Below are 22,038 nucleotides of genomic sequence, written 5' to 3'. Positions count from 1 at the left end.
TCTACATTTGTTTATTAAACTCACTTGTACCAGAGCTGCCGTCAGTGTTGGGAAGGTTACTTTTAAAATGTATTCCATTACAGATTACATGCCCCAAAATGTATTCTGTAACGTATTCCGTTACGTTACTCAATGAGAGTAACGTATTCTGAATATTTTGGATTACTTAATATATTATCATGCTGTTTACAACTACGTGAATGGACTATTGCTGTGACTTATTACTGTTACTGAAGATCCGCGGCTCCGAACCGTAGTAAAGGGACCTCCGGTCCGTGTCAGGCTTGTAGCTAAACACTAGCTTTACTTTGTTGTGTGGGTCAACTTTGCTTGCGAGAGACAGAGAGAGGCGTTGAAAGGCTGCTCCAACTGAGCTTATTGTTTTGGAGGAAAACACGAACACAGCGTACAGTCGAGTCTTAACAGCTTACTCAAACTGGGCTCATCAGGCTCTCTGTTTGGCTGCAGTGGTTATTATTATATTTACATGCTTCCAGCTCCCGTTTTTGCTCGATGACAGCTCTACTTTTCCTTTTTCTCCCTCCTCGCTCACAGACACATAACGGGTACAGCAGTCCATTCTCCCTGCAGCACGGACTACACTGCCCATCAGGCTGCATGCTTTAGAGCTATACCTATTAGCTTAGCACAACAACAACAACAACAAAAAGGCGCTCTCTCACCCAGGAAACACGCAGAGAGAGAGCGTCACCCTGTAACCATGGCAACCGTAACGCTGCCACCTGGAACAACAGAATGTAGCTGTCAAACAAAACCCAAACAGTCCTTACCCGCAACAATATGAAACAGGGAAGTACCACCGTGTAATCCATTTATTTCAACAAAGTAACTGTATTCTGAATACCACCTTTTTAAACGGTAACTGTAACGGAATACAGTTACTCATATTTTGTATTTTAAATACGTAACGGCGGCACATGTATTCCATTACTCCCCAACACTGGCTGCCGTTTCCTGGGTTCTAAATCATTCACACACGGCTTGCCCTGGCAACCCGTGACAGTACAAACCAGCCACCATGGACCCAGCGGCACTGAATCAGTCCGAGGAGCTCCGGGACGACATCACTTACAATGTGGAGATTCTCCTCGGGCTGTGGTTGGAAAACCCTCCGAAAGAGCTTTGCCGCGCCGTTGAAAGCAGGCTACAACGGCTCTTTTCGGGCCTTCCATGGCTATTGGAATCACTTACCCCGACCATGCAGGCCTTTCTCCACAACACACCACACCTTCTCTCAGCCATTATTGCCTCGCTGCCCGACCCGCCGGATGTGGTTTTGCCTGGCCTATCGGAGCCGTCTGTGGGGAGGAAACGACGGTCGGCTAGAGGACTCCGTGCCTGCTGGCTTTGTGATAGCCTCCGCTGGAGGGTCCGATGGACCGCTCCGGCCTTCGTCTCCTGTCTCCGCTGGAGGGTCCAAGGGACCGCTCCGGCCTTCGTCTCCTGTCTCTGCTGGAGGGTCCGAGGGACCGCTACGGCCTTCGTCTCCTGTCGTCGCTGGAGGGTCCAAGGGATCCGTCCAGCCTGCAGCGCCACCACCTGCGGCTGCCACGCCGTCACCTGCAGTGCCACCGTCTCCGGCTTCCACGGCGTCGCCTGCAGCGCCACCGTCTCCGGCTTCCACGCCGTCACCTGCAGCGCCACCGTCTCCGGCTTTCATGCCATCTGGTCCAGCTTCAGAGTCTTCATCCTCGTCTGGTCCAGCTTCATCATCCTCGCCTGCAGCAGCCTCTTCTTCAGCTTCTGCCTCGCCTGGTCCAGCCTCCGTGTCTTCGCCCTCACTGTCGCCTGGTCCAGCCTCCGTGTCTTCATCCTCAGCGTCACCTGGTCCAGCCTCCGTGTCTCCGCCCTCAGCGTCGCCTGGTCCAGCCTCCGTGTCTCCGCCCTCAGCGTCGCCTGGTCCAGCCTCCGTGTCTCTGCCTTCAGCGTCGCCTGGTCCAGCCTCCGTGTCCTAAATCCTTTACACACGGCTTGCCCTGGTAACCCGTGACAGTAAACAAAAATGGCTGGATTTCGAGTCTTTTTACCTTCTCTCAGATGTAATTATATTTTTGGTAATTCCACGCCGGTGGAAACCCAAACAAAACACGCATTAAGATGCTCTGATGCAGGGGTGTCAAACTCATTTTAGTTCAGGGGCCACATGGAGAAAAGTCTATTCTCAAGTGGGCCGGACTGGTAAAATCATTGTATATATATCTGTGAAGGTTCTCAGTCATCCACGTCATCGTAGTCAAAGGAGCTTGCAAAGAAAAGCGTCTGGACTTCTTTAAGTTGCTTGAAGATGCTTCACCTCTCATCCGAGAAGCTTCTTCAGTTCTAAGGTCAAATGGTGGAGAGTCCCAGATATAAGCCTAGTGGGAGTTTCCCCCCACAGAGGGACAAAAGGACCCCCTGATGATCCTCTAGTCGCCTGAGCCAAGGTGTGAAACTGGGTGTGGGTCCCAATCAGCCGGAGTTTCGGGTGAGTTCATTGTGAAACCTGGCCCCACCTTATCATGCGAATTCCTGAGGTCAGATGGCCCAGAATGTGAGTGGGCGTTAAGGCGTCTGGGAAGGGAACTCAAAACTGGATTATAGATGGCAGAGAGTTGGTGTCGTAAACCACCGCCTCTGTTCAAAGATGGTCGCTCACAGTGGACATAGATGGCTTCTTTCACTCCTCTTTCAAACCATCTGTCCTCTCTGTCCAAAATGTGAACATTGGCATCCTCGAAGGCCTGAAGGAAAAAAGAAGGAACACACACATGTAAAGGAAGCACTCAAAACGTGCGGCTATCCTAAATGGGCGTTCTTAAAGTCAGCAAAGAGGCAGAGAAAAGAAGACCAGACACCAGCGAGGGAGGATAAGAAGGACAGGCGCAACAACATTGTCATCCCCTATGTAGCCGGTGTATCAGAAAAACTCAGGAGAGTTTTCTCCAAGCATGACATCCCAGTGTACTTCAGACCCAGCAACACGCTCAGACAAAAACTGGTTCACCCGAAAGACAAAACCCCAAAACACAGACTTAACAATGTGGTGTATGCTGTACAGTGCAGCGAGGAATGCCCAGACCTCTACATTGGAGAGACCAAACAGCCACTTCACAAGCGCATGGCACAACACAGAAGAGCCACCTCCACAGGACAAGACTCAGCAGTCCATCTGCATCTAAAGGTCAAAGGTCACTCTTTCGAGGATGCCAATGTTCACATTTTGGACAGAGAGGACAGATGGTTTGAAAGAGGAGTGAAAGAAGCCATCTATGTCCACTGTGAGCGACCATCTTTGAACAGAGGCGGGGGTTTACGACACCAACTCTCCGCCATCTATAATCCAGTTTTGAGATCCTTCCCAGACGCCTTAACGCCCACTCACATCCTGGGCCCTCTGACCTCAGGAATGATAAGGTGGGGCCAGGTTTCACAATGAACTCACCCGAAACTCTGGCTGATTGGGACCCACACCCAGTTTCCCACCTTGGCTCAGGCAATTAGAGGATCATCAGGGGGTCCTTTTGTCCCTCTGTGGGGGGAAACTCCCACTAGGTTTATATCTGGGACTCTCCACCATTTGACCTTAGAACTGAAGAAGCTTCTTGGATGAGAGGTGAAACGTCTTCAAGCAACTTAAAGAAGTCCAGACGCTTTTCTTTGCAAGCTCCTTTGACCATTGTATATATAACTTAAAAACAACAACTTCAGATTGTTTTCTTTGTTTTAATACAATCAACATAAAAATAAAGCTAGAGCCTGTGGACGGTATGTTCAAAATAGTACAGGCACAACATAGCTATTAATCATAAAACATCTCAAGTTATTTGAAAATTCTGAGGACAAAGAACACACAAGCACACAGTGCCTCAGTGATTCACAGAACTGTTTCACAGATCACAGAACTACATCAGAGTGTCACTTCGCAGGCAGCAATGTAGATAAAAATAATGAAATGCTGTTCCCCAAACAAGTACAAGAACCACAGAATAAGTTAAATATATAAATCAAATATAATCAATTAGAAACACTCTCACATCAACATAAAAACATATAAACATAAAGCTGGAGCCTGAGGACAGTATGTCCAAAAGCACAACATAGCTATTAATCATAAAACACCTCAAGTTATTTGAAAATTCTGAGGACAAAGAACACACAAGCACACAGTGCCTCAGTGATTCACAGAAGTATATCACAGATCACAGAACTACATCAGGGTGTGTCATGCAGCACTTTCAGTGGGGTTGCATCGTTTATTTGACTCCTGATACCTGGCATCTTTTAGCTTTCACCAGCTCATCAATATCAGGCTTCACATCCTGAGCGGCAGCTAACTTCAGGAGTCACACTCAATCCGAGTCACACTGCAAGTCTATTATTTCAAGTTGGATCCGGACGGGCAGATCAAAGGGATTCACGGTGAACGGCGAGCACAAAACTTTGAAGTCTTTCTCCAGTTCACCAAAAATCTGAAATGGTTGCTCAAACTCTAGTAACAGTCCCGTTATTTTATCTTTGAACTGCTTCATATCTGCCACACTTTGGAAGTGAGCTGCATCACCACCAGCGAGCTGCGTCTTCCACAATAACAGCTTCAACTTGAAAGAACGGATGCTGTCATAATACTGCGTGACAACTTGCAGCTGTTTGTTCAAGTTATTCAGGTGCTCTGTAACATCCACCATAAATGCAAGGTCCTGCATCCATTCTGCGGAATGAAATTCTAAAACTGGTTTGCCCTTTTCTCCCATAAACTGTTCAATTTCTTGAACATAGATGTGGTCTTTCTCTCTGAGAAGACTGTCAAACTGACGGTGATTGAGGGTTCTGGATCGGATGAAATTAACAGTTTGGATGACCACCTTCATGACGTTATCCATTTTCAGTGACTTGCAACACAAAGCCTCCTGGTGCAAAATACAGTGAAAAGTCCAAAAATCATGTCCTGCATTTGCAGATTGCACTTTATCTCTGAACTTTTTTACAACGCCTGCTTTCTTCCCGATCATTGAGGGCGCACCATCTGTAGCCAGGCTGACAGCGCGGGACCAGTCCACTCCGACCCTGTCCAGCGCGCCGACGAGTGGGGTGAAAATATCAGCTGCGGTCGTTGTATCTGTTATCGGTACCAACTCCACGAACTCCTCGGTGACGGTCAATGTGTCATCAACTCCGCGGATGAAAATTGCCAGTTGTGCAACATCTGTAATGTCCGTGCCTTCATCAATTGCAACTGAAAACACAATAAATGACTTTATTTTTGGCTTCAACTGTCTGTCCAAATCCACTGAAAGATCAGAAATCCTGTCGGCAACCGTGTTTCCTGTCAGGCTGATATTTGCAAAGGCCTGGCGCTTTTCAGGGCACACAATCTCCGATGCCTTCATCATACATGTTTGTACAAATTCACCCTCACTAAATGGTTTGGAAGCTAGTGCAATTTCGTTAGCAACGAGGTAGCCAGCTTTCACTGCAGTGTCACTGATGTCTGCTGCTGTTTCTTCAGACCCGCCAACAGTTCATTCACCTTCACTCTTCTCTGCTGTCCTTGAAAGTTGTCATATTTGTTGGCATGAAGACTCACATAGTGGCGACGGAGGTTATATTCTTTCAGCACTGCAACATGCTGGGAACACACCAAACTTACAGCTTTCACTTCCGTGAATAAATAGGAGGATGACCATTTTTCTTGGAACACTCTGCACTCTGCATCCACTTTTCTCTTTTTTGACAGAGACATATTGGGGCAATGAGGGTGCCAAAGCACATCAGGTTTAAATTTCACAGGCAAAACAAAGTAGCTCACAATTGCTATTGCGCCATCCAATGGACACAATTTGAACAGCAGTTTCTTTATTGAAAAATTGCTGCTCATTTTTATACTTTACAAAATCATCTCACGGGCCGGATTAAACCTGCTTGCGGGCCTGATCTGGCCCGCTGACCATACGTTTGACACCCCTGCTCTAATGTCTGTGTCTCAGTCTCATGGCCCATGTTACCTCTACTTGCGGCCGCATAATGACCAGACAAAATATTTTTAAAAAATTATTATTCAAAAAATGGTCAAAGGAGCTTGCAAAGACAAGCATCTGGACTTCTTTAAGTTGCTTGAAAACGTTTCACCTCTCATCCGAGAAGCTTCTTCAGTTCTAAGGTCAAATGGTGGAGAGTCCCAGATATAAACCTAGTGGGAGTTTCCCCCCACAGAGGGACAAAAGGACCCCCTGATGATCCTCTAATCGCCTGAGCCAAGGTGTGAAACTGGGTGTGGGTCCCAATCAGCCAGAGTTTCGGGTGAGTTCATTGTGAAACCTGGCCCCACCTTATCATGCGAATTCCTGAGGTCAGATGGCCCAGGATGTGAGTGGGCGTTAAGGCGTCTGGGAAGGGATCTCAGAACTGGATTATAGATGGCAGAGAGTTGGTGTCGTAAACCCCCGCCTCTGTTCAAAGATGGTCGCTCACAGTGGACATAGATGCTTCTTTCACTCCTCTTTCAAACCATCTGTCCTCTCTGTCCAAAATGTGAACATTGGCATCCTCGAAAGAGTGACCTTTATACTTAAGATGCAGATGGACTGCTGAGTCTTGTCTTCCCTGGTGAACTTGATGTTTTTATCCACAGCGTTAATGTGCGCAGTGAAGGATTCCACTTCTTGTGTCTTGATTTTGACCCAGGTGTCGTCCACATATCTGTACCAGTGGCTGGGTACTCTTACTTTAAAAGAGCCAAGAGCCTTCCTTTCCACTTCCTCCATGTAAAGGTTGCTACAATAGGTGACACGGGGGAGCCCATGGCACAGCCATGTTTTTGTCTGTAAAAGCCTTCGTTGTATTTGAAATATGTAGTGGTGAAGCAGAGGTCTAACAGTGTGCAGATCTGATCGGGTGTGAAGTTGGTCCTGTCCTCCAAGGAGCTGTCTTCTTGTAGTCGTTTTCTGACAGTCTCCACGGCCTCCGTGGTGGGTATGCAAGTGAAGAGAGAGACTACATCAAAGGACACCATGGTTTCATCTGGATCCAGGGTAAGTTTCTGGACCTTGTCGGTGAAGTCGGTGGAGTTCTTGATGTGGTGTGGGGTGTTCCCCATGAGAGGAGCAAGGATGGTAGCAAGGTGTTTAGCAATGTTATAAGTGGCTGAGTTTATGCTACTGACTATGGGTCTGAGTGGGACAGCTTCCTTGTGGATTTTAGGAAGTCCATAGATGCAGGGTATGGCATCCCCTGGGTAAAGGCGGTGATATGTGAGGCGGGCAATGATTTTGTCCTTTTCAAAGTCTTGAAGGCAAGCTATAACTTTCTTTTTGTAGCTGCTTGTGGGGTCTCGCTTTAAGGCTTCGTAGGTATTGTTGTCACTGAGGAGAGTAGTGATCTTTGTGTGGTAATCTGTAGTGTTTAGGACCACGGTGCATCTTCCCTTATCAGCTGGTAAAACAGTGATGTTGTGGTCTTTGCTCAGGGAAGCGACGGCCTTCTTTTCCTGTATTGTGAGGTTGGATGGAGGGACTTTGGCACTGGAGAGTGTGGCTGAGACTTTCATCCTGATTTGCTCTGCTTCTGTCTGTGATAATTTATTAATCCGTATGGCAGATTCTGTGGCTGTGATGAGGTCCACTATGGGCAACTGTTGCGGGGAAATGGCAAAATTGAGTCCTTTGGCTAATACTCTCTTTTCAGGTTCAGTGAGAATCCTGTCTGAAAAGTTCTTAACCCATTTCTCCTGACTGTCTTCAGGTGTGTTTTCTTCTCCGGGTTGTGTAGATTCAGAATGAGGAGTGTGTGTTTTTGAAAGCAAGGTGTGAAATTTCCTGCGTTGTCTTTCTTTTCCTTTAGAGTGTTGGGCCCGCTATTCAAAAAATGATTTAATATGAAGGCAATAGGCAGAGTGTTACAGGCATCACCCTAAAGAATGTAGCCTGGTGGGCAGTGTAGTCTGTGCTGCAGGGCGAATGGACTGCCATACCTGTTATGTGTCTGTGAGCGAGGGAGGGAGAAACTCGACTGTACGCTGTGTTCATGTTTTCCTCTGAAACAATAAGCTCCATTGGAGCAGCCTTTCAACGCCTCTCTCTGTCTCTCGCTAGCAAAGTGACCCAGACAACAAAGTAAAGCTAGTTTTCGACGTATTAGCCAGAGGTCCCTTTACTACGGTTCGGAGCCGCGGACCTGTTTTATATACGCGCGCTGAATAGTTTTCTACACGAGATCGCTGCAAAAAGTGCAGCCTTACCTAATGTCCACCTACTGTTACTCATTATATTAAGATTTAAACATCTGGTTGGTGTTGGTGTGGAGAGTAACCTTCAGTAATAGTAATAAATCACAGCAATAGGACATTCATGTAGTTGTAAACAGCATGATAATATATTAAGTAATTCAAAGATTCAGAATACGTTACTCTCATTGAGTAACATAACAGAATATGTTACAAAATACATTTTAGAGCATGTAATCTGTAATCTGTAGTGGAATACATTTTAAAAATAACCTTCCCAACACTGGTTATATACATGGATGGTAAAGACAGCATAACCCTTTCTTGGCTAAATAAGAGAGCATTGCAATGATTTCCATCTAACTGTCTTGGTTTGACTATCATTATGAGTTGAGAGAATTTCACAAGGACTAGATATTCGTTATCGCAGGTCCTTCCTCCCAGCAGCCGTTAGACTTTGTAACCATCACTGCTCACAACAAACACAATAAATCGTTTACATCCCTGCTGGCATTTGCACAGTTTTTCCATTTTCTTTAAAAGTATGTTGTTGTTGTTTTAAGCACAAATATACAGCACATTTATTACATTGAAAAAATTATCTGATTATGCTATTTTTAATAACTGTACAGTCTCTTACTTCTTGTTTTTAATTTAATATTCTTCACTTTTTTTGCATGCTCCATCTGCCTGTCACTTTACTGCCGGAACACCTGAATTTCCCCAGTGAGGGACAATAAAGGATATTTCTATTCTATTCTAGTCTTTGTATTACCACTTACTCCATTAGCGATCTACTTATCCTTTTGTCAACATGTAATTTTGGTCTGAAGATGTGATAAGTGTGCCTTACAGATATATTGTTCACTTATCTCCAATCAGAAAATTGAATCTAAATAAGATTCTCTTTTCACGACCTTTTTTCCTATTTGTGCCGAGTATGATGTAGGGGACTGCACAGTGAAAGTCTTGTCATAGATGTTCTTTAATTAAATGAAAGTCTCTTTTCTTACCCAGATTATGCATTAGCAGGTTGCTTCATCACTGACAGCAGGGCTCCCCTCCTGCTTTGCTAAGATTTTTATGAAAGAGTGTAGGTGGGTGTAGTAGAAAGGACCGGCAGCACACAGTGTCACCAGTACATGCATGTCTTTATTTACAATGCATTGATTTATTATATGTGTGTGTATATATATATATATATGTGTGTGCGTGTGTATATATATGTGTGTGCGTGTGTATATATATGTGTGTGTGTATATATATATATATATATATATTAGGGGTGCAACGATACACAAAATTCACGGTTCGGTTCGGTTCGATACTTTGGTGTCACGGTTCGATATTTTTTCGATACAAAAAAAATGTTCATGCCTTTTTAATTTGTCATTTATTAAAATTATAAATATATATTTTAACTCAAAAGTACAGTTTTTAAATTTAACCCTAACCCTTGTGCGTGTTTTTTATTTTGACAGCGAATGCGCACCTGCGGACCACTTATGTGCAGCCCTGGTTATTTAGCTCGTCATATTGCAGCAACAGAAATTCTTTTGTCCATGAAACCATAAAGCTGCACTTTCTTTTTGCCTTATAGTCTGATTTGTCATAACTTCTCCGTTTTGTGGTAAGCTTTTCTTTGGCTGTCACTTCTTCACCCTGACCTGTCTTATTTGGCTCAGCAGAACTAAAATATATATACTGCTGCTTTTACACACGGACTCACATAAGCTGAGCGATTCTCTGCGCGATCAACCTCTCACATGTTTAAGCTGCGGAAGATTTCACTTGTCATGTTTGCATAGTAAGCTAACGATTAATAAGACGATGTCAGAGGAATTGGTGCACAAATTATCATCACTCACAGATCAGTGCTGTCGCTCTCTATACACAGTTCGCGCGATTGCAAAGTGAAAGCAAAAAACAAGCGCAAATTCAAACGCGATTTCAATATGTCACATATTGACAGTGGCTCACCGATGCCAATGACATAATTACCCAGCTACATTTCTGAAAGAATGCAAAAGCATTGACATATATTTTTCCTTCCTACAATAGCCCGACGGGCAGGGAAGAGATAGATTTTGGTAGCCCGACTGAAAAAATCGCTAGCCCCAGGACGTCGGGCTAGCGATATTGCAAGCCCTGTATCTGATTGAGGAATCACTCATCTTTGGAAAAGAGAGTTTATTACAGAGAAATGTCTCTTTCCAAAATAAAAGCTATACTATCCGCTTCTTCTGGGCTATATTCTCAGCAGCATAAGGAGAATCATGTGCTAACAGCTGTCTAAATGACTCGGCTAAAGTTAGTAGCATGCTTGTTGTTTTTGTCTTTGCACTAGGATGATGTCGGCGTAAATGTGCAGTCATATTCGTTGTGTTCCCACTAGTGCTTTCAGGTTAATCTCGTTGAAATGACCTTAACGCCACAACACGGCAAATCTCCGTTAACGAGCTACCGCCGATCGCCCCGTGCATGGGGCTAGACGGCAAACACGTTAACGAGCTAACTGCGCTAACACACTAGTTCCCACCCATGTAATTAAGCATTGCGTGGCACATCCAACATACTGTTTTACTTTAGTCCATGACTCGCTTACCTTCAGGGTCATACGTCACATGAAAACCAAAATAATTCCAAACGCCAGATCTGAATGAGAGTGGGGGAGGTCCATCTTGCAAGTAGAGCTTAACTTCTGTCTCGCTAGCTTGCCCTGCGCTCTTCCTTCTGACTATGCTGTCTGTGTTGAGCGCTCAGTGGATCTGCGCTCGACAGTGCAGCCTAGGCGGAGTAGTCGAACGCAGATTCACTGAGCGCTCAACACAGACAGCATCGTCAGAAGGAAAGTTGATAAAATAAATTACAAATGTTGTATTGTTCGATACATATGCGTACCGAACCGAAAGCACTGTATCGAACGGTTCAATATTGATACGAATATCGTTGCACCCCTAATATATATATATATACACACACACACACATTTCAGAAGTGGACCATTGGGATTGGTAAGGAAATACACATCTTATAGAAAAATGCAGCCAGTTCATTTAAATAATGGTCATCAGTGTATCAGGAGCAAATAAGTGGGTGAAAACAAACCAATGAAACTTGCTAACCAAAGTAATAAGGGTTAATAATGCATATTATTATTTGTGTCTTTCTGTGCTGAAACAGAAAGGAAATTCAGATCAGTGAACAGCAGCTGAGGGATCACTGACCTCCCAACAATACAACCGATGCTCTTATATCAGGATTAGTGTGTGGATCAATGTGTAAATTGGAGTGATCTTTGGATCAATCCAACAACACAGCAGGAACGCATTATTTATTCAAAGGAGGGCTGATTTATTATAAATTATTCCACTAAAAAAAAAAAAGAATATAAACTGAATTCTAAGTGTTACCGTTGACATGTTGCAGAACATATACTTACTGTCAGATCCTGAACCACACATGCATTAATGAATGCATGTGCCACCTTAAACGTACACATCAGGCTGCTCCAGCATATTTAAGTCATTATTACATATTGTGGGATTCAGAAATTGATTGAACACATTATGCATGTCTCCGAGTTAATATCAGTATATTAATGGACATTTTCACTGGTATGTAACAATATTAGACAGCATAAAAAGAAAGTGGCTTTGTGTGTGTGCTCTGTTCAAAAAAGAACATGAGTCACCATGAAACCTATTCTGGCTGTTTGTAATAAACAATAAAAAGACGTATCTTTCACTGCCTACAATTCTCCACTTTAACTTCAGTTAAGTTCAGCTCTGTTTTATCAGACTAGCAGTATTAATGAGGACCAGAAATATATGGAGCTCAGCTCTGAACGTGCACTCAGAGAATAGCTAAGCCGAGGTTTGGCCCTGTGTGTACACTACCACAACTACACAACTACCACATCTGGAGCAAACAAAGTTAAACTTAGCGGTAAATCTTATGCCACAGTACATCCCACTTATCATTAATCAACAAATACTCAAATACCTACAAATCAACACACAAAATAGAACCAAACAAAATGTGAGAAAATTACAGCTGGAAAATTGCCTTTCAGTTACAAAGCAGACTCTGGTAGAGCCCACAAAAAGAGGGCTCTGCCTGGGACAGACCATAAATACAGCCAGTGAACAGAAGCTTTGTTTAGTGTGATGTTACTGACAACCTGCTGCACCTGCATTTCTTCCAGGCCTGGCAGTCAGTGACACATGGCAACTCTACGCTTCGGACAGCATCTCATCAAGCTCTCGGCTGTGTTCCTGCAGACTGAGCTGTCCTTCGCACTGGTCAACAGGAAGCCTGTGGTGCCCGGACGTATCTTTTCATTACTTACAGGTTAGAGGTGTTTAGCTTTGTGTGCTGCAGTGCGGGTTTGTTTCTTAGCACCTTTCAGAGCCTTCTTTCCCTGGGGCTGTCCACACACTTTGTTGTGTTAGCTTTATTAGAGCGATGGACAAAGACACTGTTTTTTCTTTTTCTTCTGTGAAAAAGGTGCCTTTACGGCTTGCACCACAACATTAATGAAAATGATTTTAATCCAGACAACTGGCACTCCTCATGTAAAGTTTTAAAATTTTACTTAATTACAGTAACAAAGTATTTTTCAAAGTATTTGTACTTTGCTCCTTCCCACCTCTGAGTATGACACCAGTATGCATGTCTGAAACATCCACACAAGTCTCTTTAAGCATGTCCCTGTCTGTAGAGTCGTAACATTCCTGCAGAGCACAGATTGTTACTTTCCTGGGACTGCGAACCAGTGCTTTGAGTTTTGTATTATCATTGATCTCTAATTTCATCAAACGTTTTCACAGCTGGTCTCTTGATTTTGGTTTGCAGTACAGAGGTAACTCGCTATAACGTGGTTCACCTTTCGCAGCCTCGCTGTTTTGTGGATTTATTTTTTTTGTGCAATTTTGCATGCTTTTGTTTGTTTGTTTGTTTTTTACAGCGCATTGTGTTCTGCGTCCTGATTGGCTGTGGAGCATTGTCAATCAATCTCCTCCATGCCGTGTCTCTTGTACAGTACAGGGTGCGTTCAGGTTGTCAAATTTACATAAATCTGTGATTGCTAGCAGTGTGATTCTGAAGTGCTGTACTGTATGTTTGTAAGTTTTCTCCCCAACAAACAACAATGTTGACGAATCGTTTTGCACTGTCTAAGGCAACCGTGGGGCCCTTTGGTTTCTATAATACTGGACTACAAAAACTTTACGGTTTGAACTTTGAGAGTTTAAACCTGCGACAGACTGGCGACCTGTCCAGGGTGTACCCCGCCTCTCGCCCTATGACAGCTGGGATAGGCTCCAGCGCCCCCCGCGACCCTGAAAAGGATAAGCGGAAGCGAACGGATGGATGGATGGAGTTTAAACAAGAGAGAAAAATTTGAAAATGTTCCTGCCTGTCTGAGAAAAGTGTATAAAGTCTGTAGTGACGGGTTTTACAGCCTTAAAACATCTATAATAATTGTAAAAAAATAAAGTTGGCTACTTCGTGGATTTCACCTATCGCGGGTTATTTTTAGAACGTAACTCCCGCGATACACGAGGGACTGCTGTATTTCTAGCTCCCTAGTTCTTTGGTGATTTCTAGTCTTTTGGTTTCTGTCTCTGTGTTCCTTGTTAGCTCTGTCTCCCCTTGTCAAGTCTCTGTGTTATGTTTCCTGTTTTACTTTGTCCTATGTTCATGTTTTCAGTTTTGCTTCCCCTTGGTCTCATCATGTTTGATTACTCCCAGCTGTGCTCTCCTCCTGTGTCTCATTCCCCTGCTATCCCTCTGTGTATTTAAGCCCTGTGCTCGTTTGTCTGCATGCCATCCTCTGTATCATCCTCTGTATTTATGTCTCAGGCTCCTCCTTCCCGGCATTCCAGTTTTTGTAATGTTTTCTACTTTCCTTATGTTCTTTTGTTAGTTTCTACCAGTTTGGGTTTTGTTAGTTTAAGTCCCCACCATGCTCCTGCACTATAAATAAACTTCCTCAATGCTACGCTGTCATCAGTGCCTGCCCTTGGGTCGGGGCAGTTAAAAAGCATGGTTCCATGACAGTTACTACTGAGTACCAATCCTGTAAATCGTTGCATTTTACATTTTCTAATTTATCTCAATGAAGAATTTGGCCACTTTCAGACTAGCCTCACTAATCTGAAATTCTGAAAGTAGAAATTCTGGAATAAAAACAATATTTTGTATTTGTTCACTTAAAACTGGATCATAAATGAATTTTTACATTTTGCCTGAGTTGTCAGTAGCTGTTCAGTGTGCAAGGTGATGAGCAGAAGGTACTTGAAAGTACATCAGGTGGAAATGGCTATCGTACATGAAGCCTCTGGGCATCTCCAACTTTCAGTTGATGCTTTGAATTAGCGTGTTAGCATTCTATCTTTAATTGCTGACTTCCTGTTCATTAGCTGTCAGTAGCAGATGCACTTCTGAGTGCTTTCACCAAATATTTATAAATGAATGGATATGAAACCTATTTCGATTCAGTATAGAAACCTGTAAAAAATAAACATGCGTATTCTCTTCTTTCCTGTCCTTATGAGACAAACATGGTGGTGTTGGTCTGCAGAATCTGATAATATAAAACTGTGTGTAAGGGTTTGTACACTAGTATTGTAAAACTGAACATAGTCACTCATCAATGCCGAAAGTATGCTATTTAATTTCTGTCTTAGCATGAAAGAAACAGCAAAGACACAAGGAGTAGAGATAGAGAAGGTAGATGAGTTACCTACCCAGGGTTGACCTACCAAAGCCACAGACACAAGAGCACAAGAGAGGTGAAGAAACATGGAGACGGGTCTTAGGGGTGATCTGTGACAGAAGGATAGCAGCAAGAGAGAAAGGAAAGGTTTACAAGATGGCAGTGAGAGCTGCTGTCGTGTATGGTTTGTATGTATCGATTTCCTGATTCGAATCGATTTTAGTTTGAATAATGCGATATTAATTCAATTTTTAAATATAAATGTTACTCAGAATATTATGACATATAGATTTGATAATTTCATAATATATAGCTATCTATGGATGGTTCCACACAAACTTAATTCATTATTTAACAATACAGGAAACCAGCATGTAAAGGTTGTAATTTCACTGGTGGAAGATGAGTCACAGTAGACTGACAAAGAAATATTAATGGACCAAAGGACAAAACACAGAGAAATGGACACAGTAACAGGAAGAGATAAACACAGAGACAAGAACTAAAGACAGGAACTTGACAAGACAGAGAACACAGAACGCCACATTGACAGACGACACAGAGACATGACAACGGGGACTTGAGTAGAGAGACTGAAGGTAAAAAAAAACGTGGAGAGACTCATGACAGGACACGGAGGTGAGAGTAGGACAGAGTGGACACAAATGGGAACTAACACCAAAAGGAACAAAGAACTAAAGATAATTAATTCAGAAAAACATAAATGATTTCCTACTTTCAAAGAAAGTCCTGAACAGAAATGCAAAATGTTGGAATCAAAGACCCAAGGTCACTGTTAGCACTCCGTGCCAGATTGTCCTGAGGAGTCGTGAAAACAGGATGGCTAGTAGATGGTGAGGAGAAAGCATAGTCTTAGGACTATGAAGCCCCTGGTTCATGTGTCTAATTGTAGCGGCGCTACCTTACGTGTTCGTGTCCAGGCTCGGTGGTAGCATTGCAGGTGGCGGTGGTAGACGGTGGGAACTGCGGGCTCATCTCATGTCCACGAAGCAGCAGGGGTTGATATCCTAGAGAGGCTGGGATTCAAGTTTGGTGGTGTTCTTGCAAACTATGTGTGAGCACACACAGCATTTTCATTTTGGTCATCTGTGAGGTGACGTAGCACGGGTTTCTCCTCCATCACTCTCCTCTCCTTCCACAAATAGAGTGATAGAGAGGTACACAAGAACGGTGTAAAAAGAAAGTACACCCTCCGTCAGTTTCGTGTACCACTACGTAATAATGTTAATATGGCAAGTTGGAAAAATAGGTAAATCAGATGAACAATACAGCATGACATAAGATACATATGACTCAATGCCATTATTCAGTATAAAAAAATAACTTAAAAAGAATCAAGAAATTGCGCTTGATTTCAGATTTTGTCTCAGAGAAAGTGCAAAAATTCAAATAGGTACATTTTAATTCTAGGGCCTCATTAAGCATGTTACACATTCATACCACAAATTTAATTAGTAAAAGACTGAAGCGGCTTATTTGGAAGGCTTTTCCAAATGACAGGCTTAGCTTAGAGCTACATCTAAAAAAACACAAGACCTTTAAATCAATGGCCCTCGTTCACTAATAGTGCATATACACAAATGCGTTACATAAATAGCGCATGTGAATGTTACACTCAAGTCCAGACCTCAATCTCATTGAAACTCTGTGACCTGAAGAAAGCTGTGCATAAACAAAGCTGTGCGCTGCGGCAATATCATAAAAAGAGTGGCCCACAGTGACAATGACCACTGATAATCACTGATAGTCCTCTTTGGGTCATGCCTATAGGACTTGACCCTTCTCTTTTCCATGTCCCCCCTGTTAAATAGCAGAACAAAATAGAGTTAGACAAGTGCAATTCAAGTGATTTGATTATTGTGTAATTTTTAATTAGATGCACCGATCAAGACGGGAGCTGCCGCAGTGGGTGTGGCTGGTAAGATGCCAGGCCTGCAACGCTACTCAGGGCTGCTGGTTTTTATCAGAGTAGGCATATTCTAGATGTCCAGAATATAGAGTCACATCTCAGCTCTGTCCAAGCTCTGCACTGCCTACAGGGTAATACTCACAGGATCAGAGAATGGACTTATTATCCAGATTTGCTGTATTGGATCGGCCTTGTAGTTTTTCCACACATTGCTTTTGTGTTTCAGTTTAGCTTTAGTTAAGCTGATAATGACGAGGTAGGATGTTTCATGGATTTGTTGCTGATTTTTTTTTGTAAGACCTGGTAATGACGAGACAGTTTTCAGAATGATATTTGAAACCTGAGATGTGAATAAGAGCATACTGGTTTTGTTTTTTTACCATGACTGTACACTTTGAGCCCAATCATCACCCATGCTGGCTTTGAATTAGAAAAAATTCAGAATACCATATGATCCCGGCCGTTTAGTCTGTTCAGCTAGAACTGCCTCTGACTCCACCCGACAGGGAAGCAATGGCCTCTTATACTGATTGTATGAAAACAGCTTCAAAAGCCACCAATGTCGTACAGAAGCTGCAGGAAATGTCAAGATAATTTGACAGCATTTGAAAAACTTATGCAGTGTTTTATTTGTGTGTGTGTGTGTGTACTGACACAGCTAATACAGCTTCTTTTCTTTCTGACTGACTTAATTGAATGATTTATGTATTTATTGTTTGCTATTTATTTCAAAAGTGTGAAGTGGATCCAAAGATTTGGTTTAAAATGTGTTGGAAAAAAATAAAATAAATTATGCAGGCGGCCTTGGTGAGCTGTGAAGCACAGTGCAGCGACTAATTATCTGTCCTGAGGCTTGTCTGATCTTGTCAGCAGTCTAGTTACACTATCTGCAAAGATACATACACATGTCACAAAGTTTTACAGGGTAGAGTAAAATGTCAGTCATTTGAGCTACATGTATATATTAGATATATATTAATTAATTAATTAATTAAAATTATTTATGTAACCCACCTAAAATTTGCCTCATGAAAATTAACTGCTGACCCCAAAGAATGTCAGTAGGTGGCACTATGGGATTGTTTAGTGCTTGCAAACTTGAGTTGTTATAGCGAAGGAGAACAACGCTAAGGCTACGTATGCTGGTCGGACCAACTTTCCTAGAGTTTTCCTTCGTTTAATTAATTCATTTACCAGAGAGCAGAGGAAGGGAAAATATGCACCACTACAGCCAAGACCTTCCACTTGCGTTGTGTTAGCCTATGGGAAACTGTTGAAGTTCTTTCCCCAGTTTTTAATGTGCTTTGTGTAATATCTCAGCGCTTGACAACTACATGTGAAAAGTAGCTGCTGAGGGAGTGTCCTGTTTTATAGCTGGAAGCCTGTGGTTGTTGCTGGTAATTGGTCCAACCTTTATGTGCTTAGCCAGTTTACAGTGGTTTTTTGTGGAACGTGGATCAACACAGCACAATGCAATAATCTGCTAGCAATTCATGGTTAACAACAGAAAAAAAGGTCATATTTTAAGAGCTTTACATAGGGCTCTGCTAGCTTTCTCTGTCAAAGTTTTCGCTCTACTTTTATAACACATACTGAAATTTGAAATCTTTCACTGTTTATGACACATTCACAAAGGCCTTGTTGGTACATGCATTTATTGTGTTTAGTAATATATAGAAATTAGTCAAGCAATGTCTCTGCTTGCTGATCATCACATTTGTAATGTCCAGTCATTTATACACTGCACAGCATAAAAAAGTTGTTGAGTTTTGTTTACATACAGTCTGCCGTTATAGTCAATATGTATATATTAGTGCACATATAACTGAAAAAATATGACCACTTTCATATCTATACCAGGCACAGAGGTATTTATATATATAAATCTACTTTAAATAAAGCAAGCAAGACTGCTTGCGACCATTTGTTCTGTTTGCTCCTTAGTTTAGTTTTTGCAGTTTGTCAGTGTGAGTTCAACACTTTTCAACTCGTTTGACTGAAACAAAACTGTGACTTCCGTTCACAGACACGTGCCATCGAAAATTTCCTCAAAAGTCAATGTGCCATATGATTGCATTAGCAATAAATTTAATAACGCTCTATATTAACAGTTACACACTATATAAAACAACTTTATAGGATTATATTTGTTCGCAGATGTTGGCAGCTATCAGCGAATACTTATCAGCTATTTTGAAACAAAAAAAAACTTTTTATCCATAACAGCAAATGAACTGTTGTCAATGGAAAATTGTACTTAGTAGTCAGTATAATATTTTAATGATATAAGTTTGATATGGTAGAATACTGCATGTAATCATGTTTAGAAGTATATATTTGGTGGCATATTGAAAGAATGTCTCATCCTAGGGGGTCTGTGACATTCTTTCAAGGTGTTCTGGCGTTCACCCCCACATCCTGGGAGAGGTCGTACCTTGTCTTATTGTTTTACGGTAGGATTAACGTAGCTATGTCAGGTTTAGTTTAAGTGCTTTTTTACATATAGATGAACTGCTGGATTTTCCAGACCAGCAGGTTAAGGGAAGTCGTATATGGGGCCACACTCTGACCCCACACACACACACACACACACACACACACACACACACACACACACACACACACACACACACACACACACACACACACACACACACACACACCTCCACGATCCAATGTAAGGAACAAACGCTCACTGAAGAGTATAAATAAAGACCAGGGCAGTTTCTCAGTGCGAGTCTCAGTTCTGGAGGCTGCCCTTGTTAGCAAGAAGTTCTGTGTGTTTCTCTTCTCTGATTCTCTACTGAAGAAGTGTTTTAGAGTATATTTCTTAACAACTGTACAACAGAAAATCCAAATGCTATTTATGGTCTCCTCATAACAATGATAAGAAAAATAAACTGGGCCAATATGGCATGTTTGTTAATACAGAGACACACATGTTAATGTGATCTGTGGTCTCCCACTCAGAGACACAGGTCTCCGAGTGTCCAGCATTCAGAGGCTACCTGAGGACTCATGTGAGAGAAAACCTGCTCACACAGACATGTAGAGCCAAACACTGTCAATAAGGCCTCTGCAATATTCTAAAGCCAGTTAACCCTTTAAGACCTACCATAGAACCAAGTCCGCCAGAGCTTACTTTATATTTTTACATGCTGTGGAGCCATTTTTGGGAGCATTTCAAGTTTATATACATCAATACAACCAGTATAGCCCATATTTTAAATATATGTATGCATTAAGTCCATAGTAACTACATTAATTGCAAAAAAGTGCAATAAACTACAAGAAAATTGAAAATCTTTTTGTTTGTTTTTTTACATAAATTTCTACTTGGAGAAATTTAAGAGGTTTATCCCTCAAAATTTTAAATACAAAAAAATTGCAAAAAATAGTTTACAACAACAGGAAATTTATTTTAAGTGTCTTCATAGTTTAATTTAGAGATACAGCAATTTTTATATACTGCAGGAAAAACGAAAAAACAATCCTATGATGCAAATTTGCAAAGAAAACAGCAGGTGCATCAAAATAAACTATTTCCAGCAGTGCAATTCGAGTTCTAAGCATCCCAGCAACTATTCAGAAAAGTCAAACATGACTTATAAAAACACCAGTATAGGCTTTTAAGGCCTACAACTACATTTTCCGCGAAAATGACGTCACTTCCGGGCAGGAAATGGTGGACGTGCGATCGTTCGCTGACAGCTTTTTCAATGTGGGAAGTGTTATGAACAGCTGATCGGATCGGCAAAGCGTGTTTCTGGAATATTATGTTTTTGTTGCTGCAAGTGCTTTTTATGCAATTTTTGCAAAGCTTTATGTGGAAGGAAACCGTGACCGAGGACAAGCTGATGGCATAAGATGTAATCAAATCAAATCAAATCAAAATTTATTTATATAGCACATATTAAAACAACAGTGTTGACCATAGTGCTTCACAGTCAATAAAAACATGAGACAGTTAAAACAAACAATAAAAGAGGACAACAAACAATAGGTAACAACGCAACAAGCTAAAACAGCCAACTAGACAGAATCAAAAACCAAAGTAAAAAAATAAGTTTTAAGACGTGATTTAAAAGACTGGATCGACTCGGCAGTGCGAATATGAACGGGGAGGTTATTCCAGAGTCTGGGTGCCACAGATGCAAAGGCCCGGTCGCCTCTCGACTTCATTCGAGTCCTAGGTTGTGCTAGGAGCCTGTGGTTGGACGATCTAAGTGCTCTGTTGGGATTGTATGAGTGGAGTAAATCAGAAAGATAACTGGGTGCTAAATTATTCAAAATATTAAAAGTGAACAAAAGAATTTTAAAATCTATACGATATTTAACAGGGAGCCAATGTAATTTGGCTAAAATTGGAGTTATGTGTTCATGAATTCTCGTACCTGTTAAAAGACACGCAGCTGCATTTTGAATTAACTGGAGCCGGCAAAGAGAGGAGTGTTGGAGGCCCGAGTAGAGGCAGTTACAGTAGACCAATCTGGATGTAATAAATGTGTGGATAAGCGTTTCAAGGTCCTTTAAAGGAAGGAACGGCTTTGCTTTGGAAATCTGACGCAACTGGTAAAAGCTGTTTTTTACCACAGTGGACACCTGTTTCTCAAGTTTAAAAGAGCCATCCAGGAACACTCCGAGGTTTCTTACAGTGGACGAAAGATGGCTAGTGAGAGGGCCTAGGGCATCAACTAACTGGTCTAGCGGAGTGTGACTACCAAAGACTATGGTTTCGGTCTTATTCTCGTTCAATGTAAGAAAATTATGTGATAACCAAATTTTAACTTCATGCAAACAGTTGAACAGAGGTTGAACAGAGGAACGCAAAAGAAGGCAAAGAAGCAGTCACATCGGATTTCAAAGGTAAATTAATCTGGATATCATCGGCATAACAGTGAAAGGAGATGTTGTATTTACTAAAAATTAATCCCAAGGGCAACATGTACAAAGAGAAGAGAGCAGGACCGAGCACGGACCCTTGAGGCACACCACAATAAATAGGGGCAGAAGCCGAGGAGTGTTGCCCCATAGCAACAGAGAACGACCTCTCTGAGAGGTAGGATTTAAACCAAGATAAAACCGTACCTTTGAGACCAACAACATGTTCCAGTCTTGATAGAAGAATGTTGTGGTTAACCGTGTCAAAAGCAGCAGACAAGTCAAGTA

General features: G+C 42.2%; 1 protein-coding gene across 1 annotated transcript in view; it reads left to right on the top strand.

Moving 5' to 3' along the window:
* Positions 1-22,038, top strand: part of fhit (fragile histidine triad diadenosine triphosphatase) — a 186,466-nt gene that overhangs the window by 68,352 nt on the left and 96,076 nt on the right. Inside the window, exon 4 of the mRNA XM_080890954.1 lies at positions 12,426-12,550. Within this exon, the coding sequence (XP_080747080.1) occupies positions 12,445-12,550 (106 nt within the window). The 5' untranslated portion in view covers positions 12,426-12,444. The remainder of the gene's footprint in view (positions 1-12,425; positions 12,551-22,038) is intronic.

Source organism: Rhamphochromis sp. 'chilingali', assembly GCF_963969265.1.
Source record: "Rhamphochromis sp. 'chilingali' genome assembly, chromosome: 9".
In the NCBI taxonomy this organism is placed as follows: domain Eukaryota; kingdom Metazoa; phylum Chordata; class Actinopteri; order Cichliformes; family Cichlidae; genus Rhamphochromis; species Rhamphochromis sp. 'chilingali'.
This window is presented reverse-complemented; position numbering and strand designations above follow the sequence as displayed.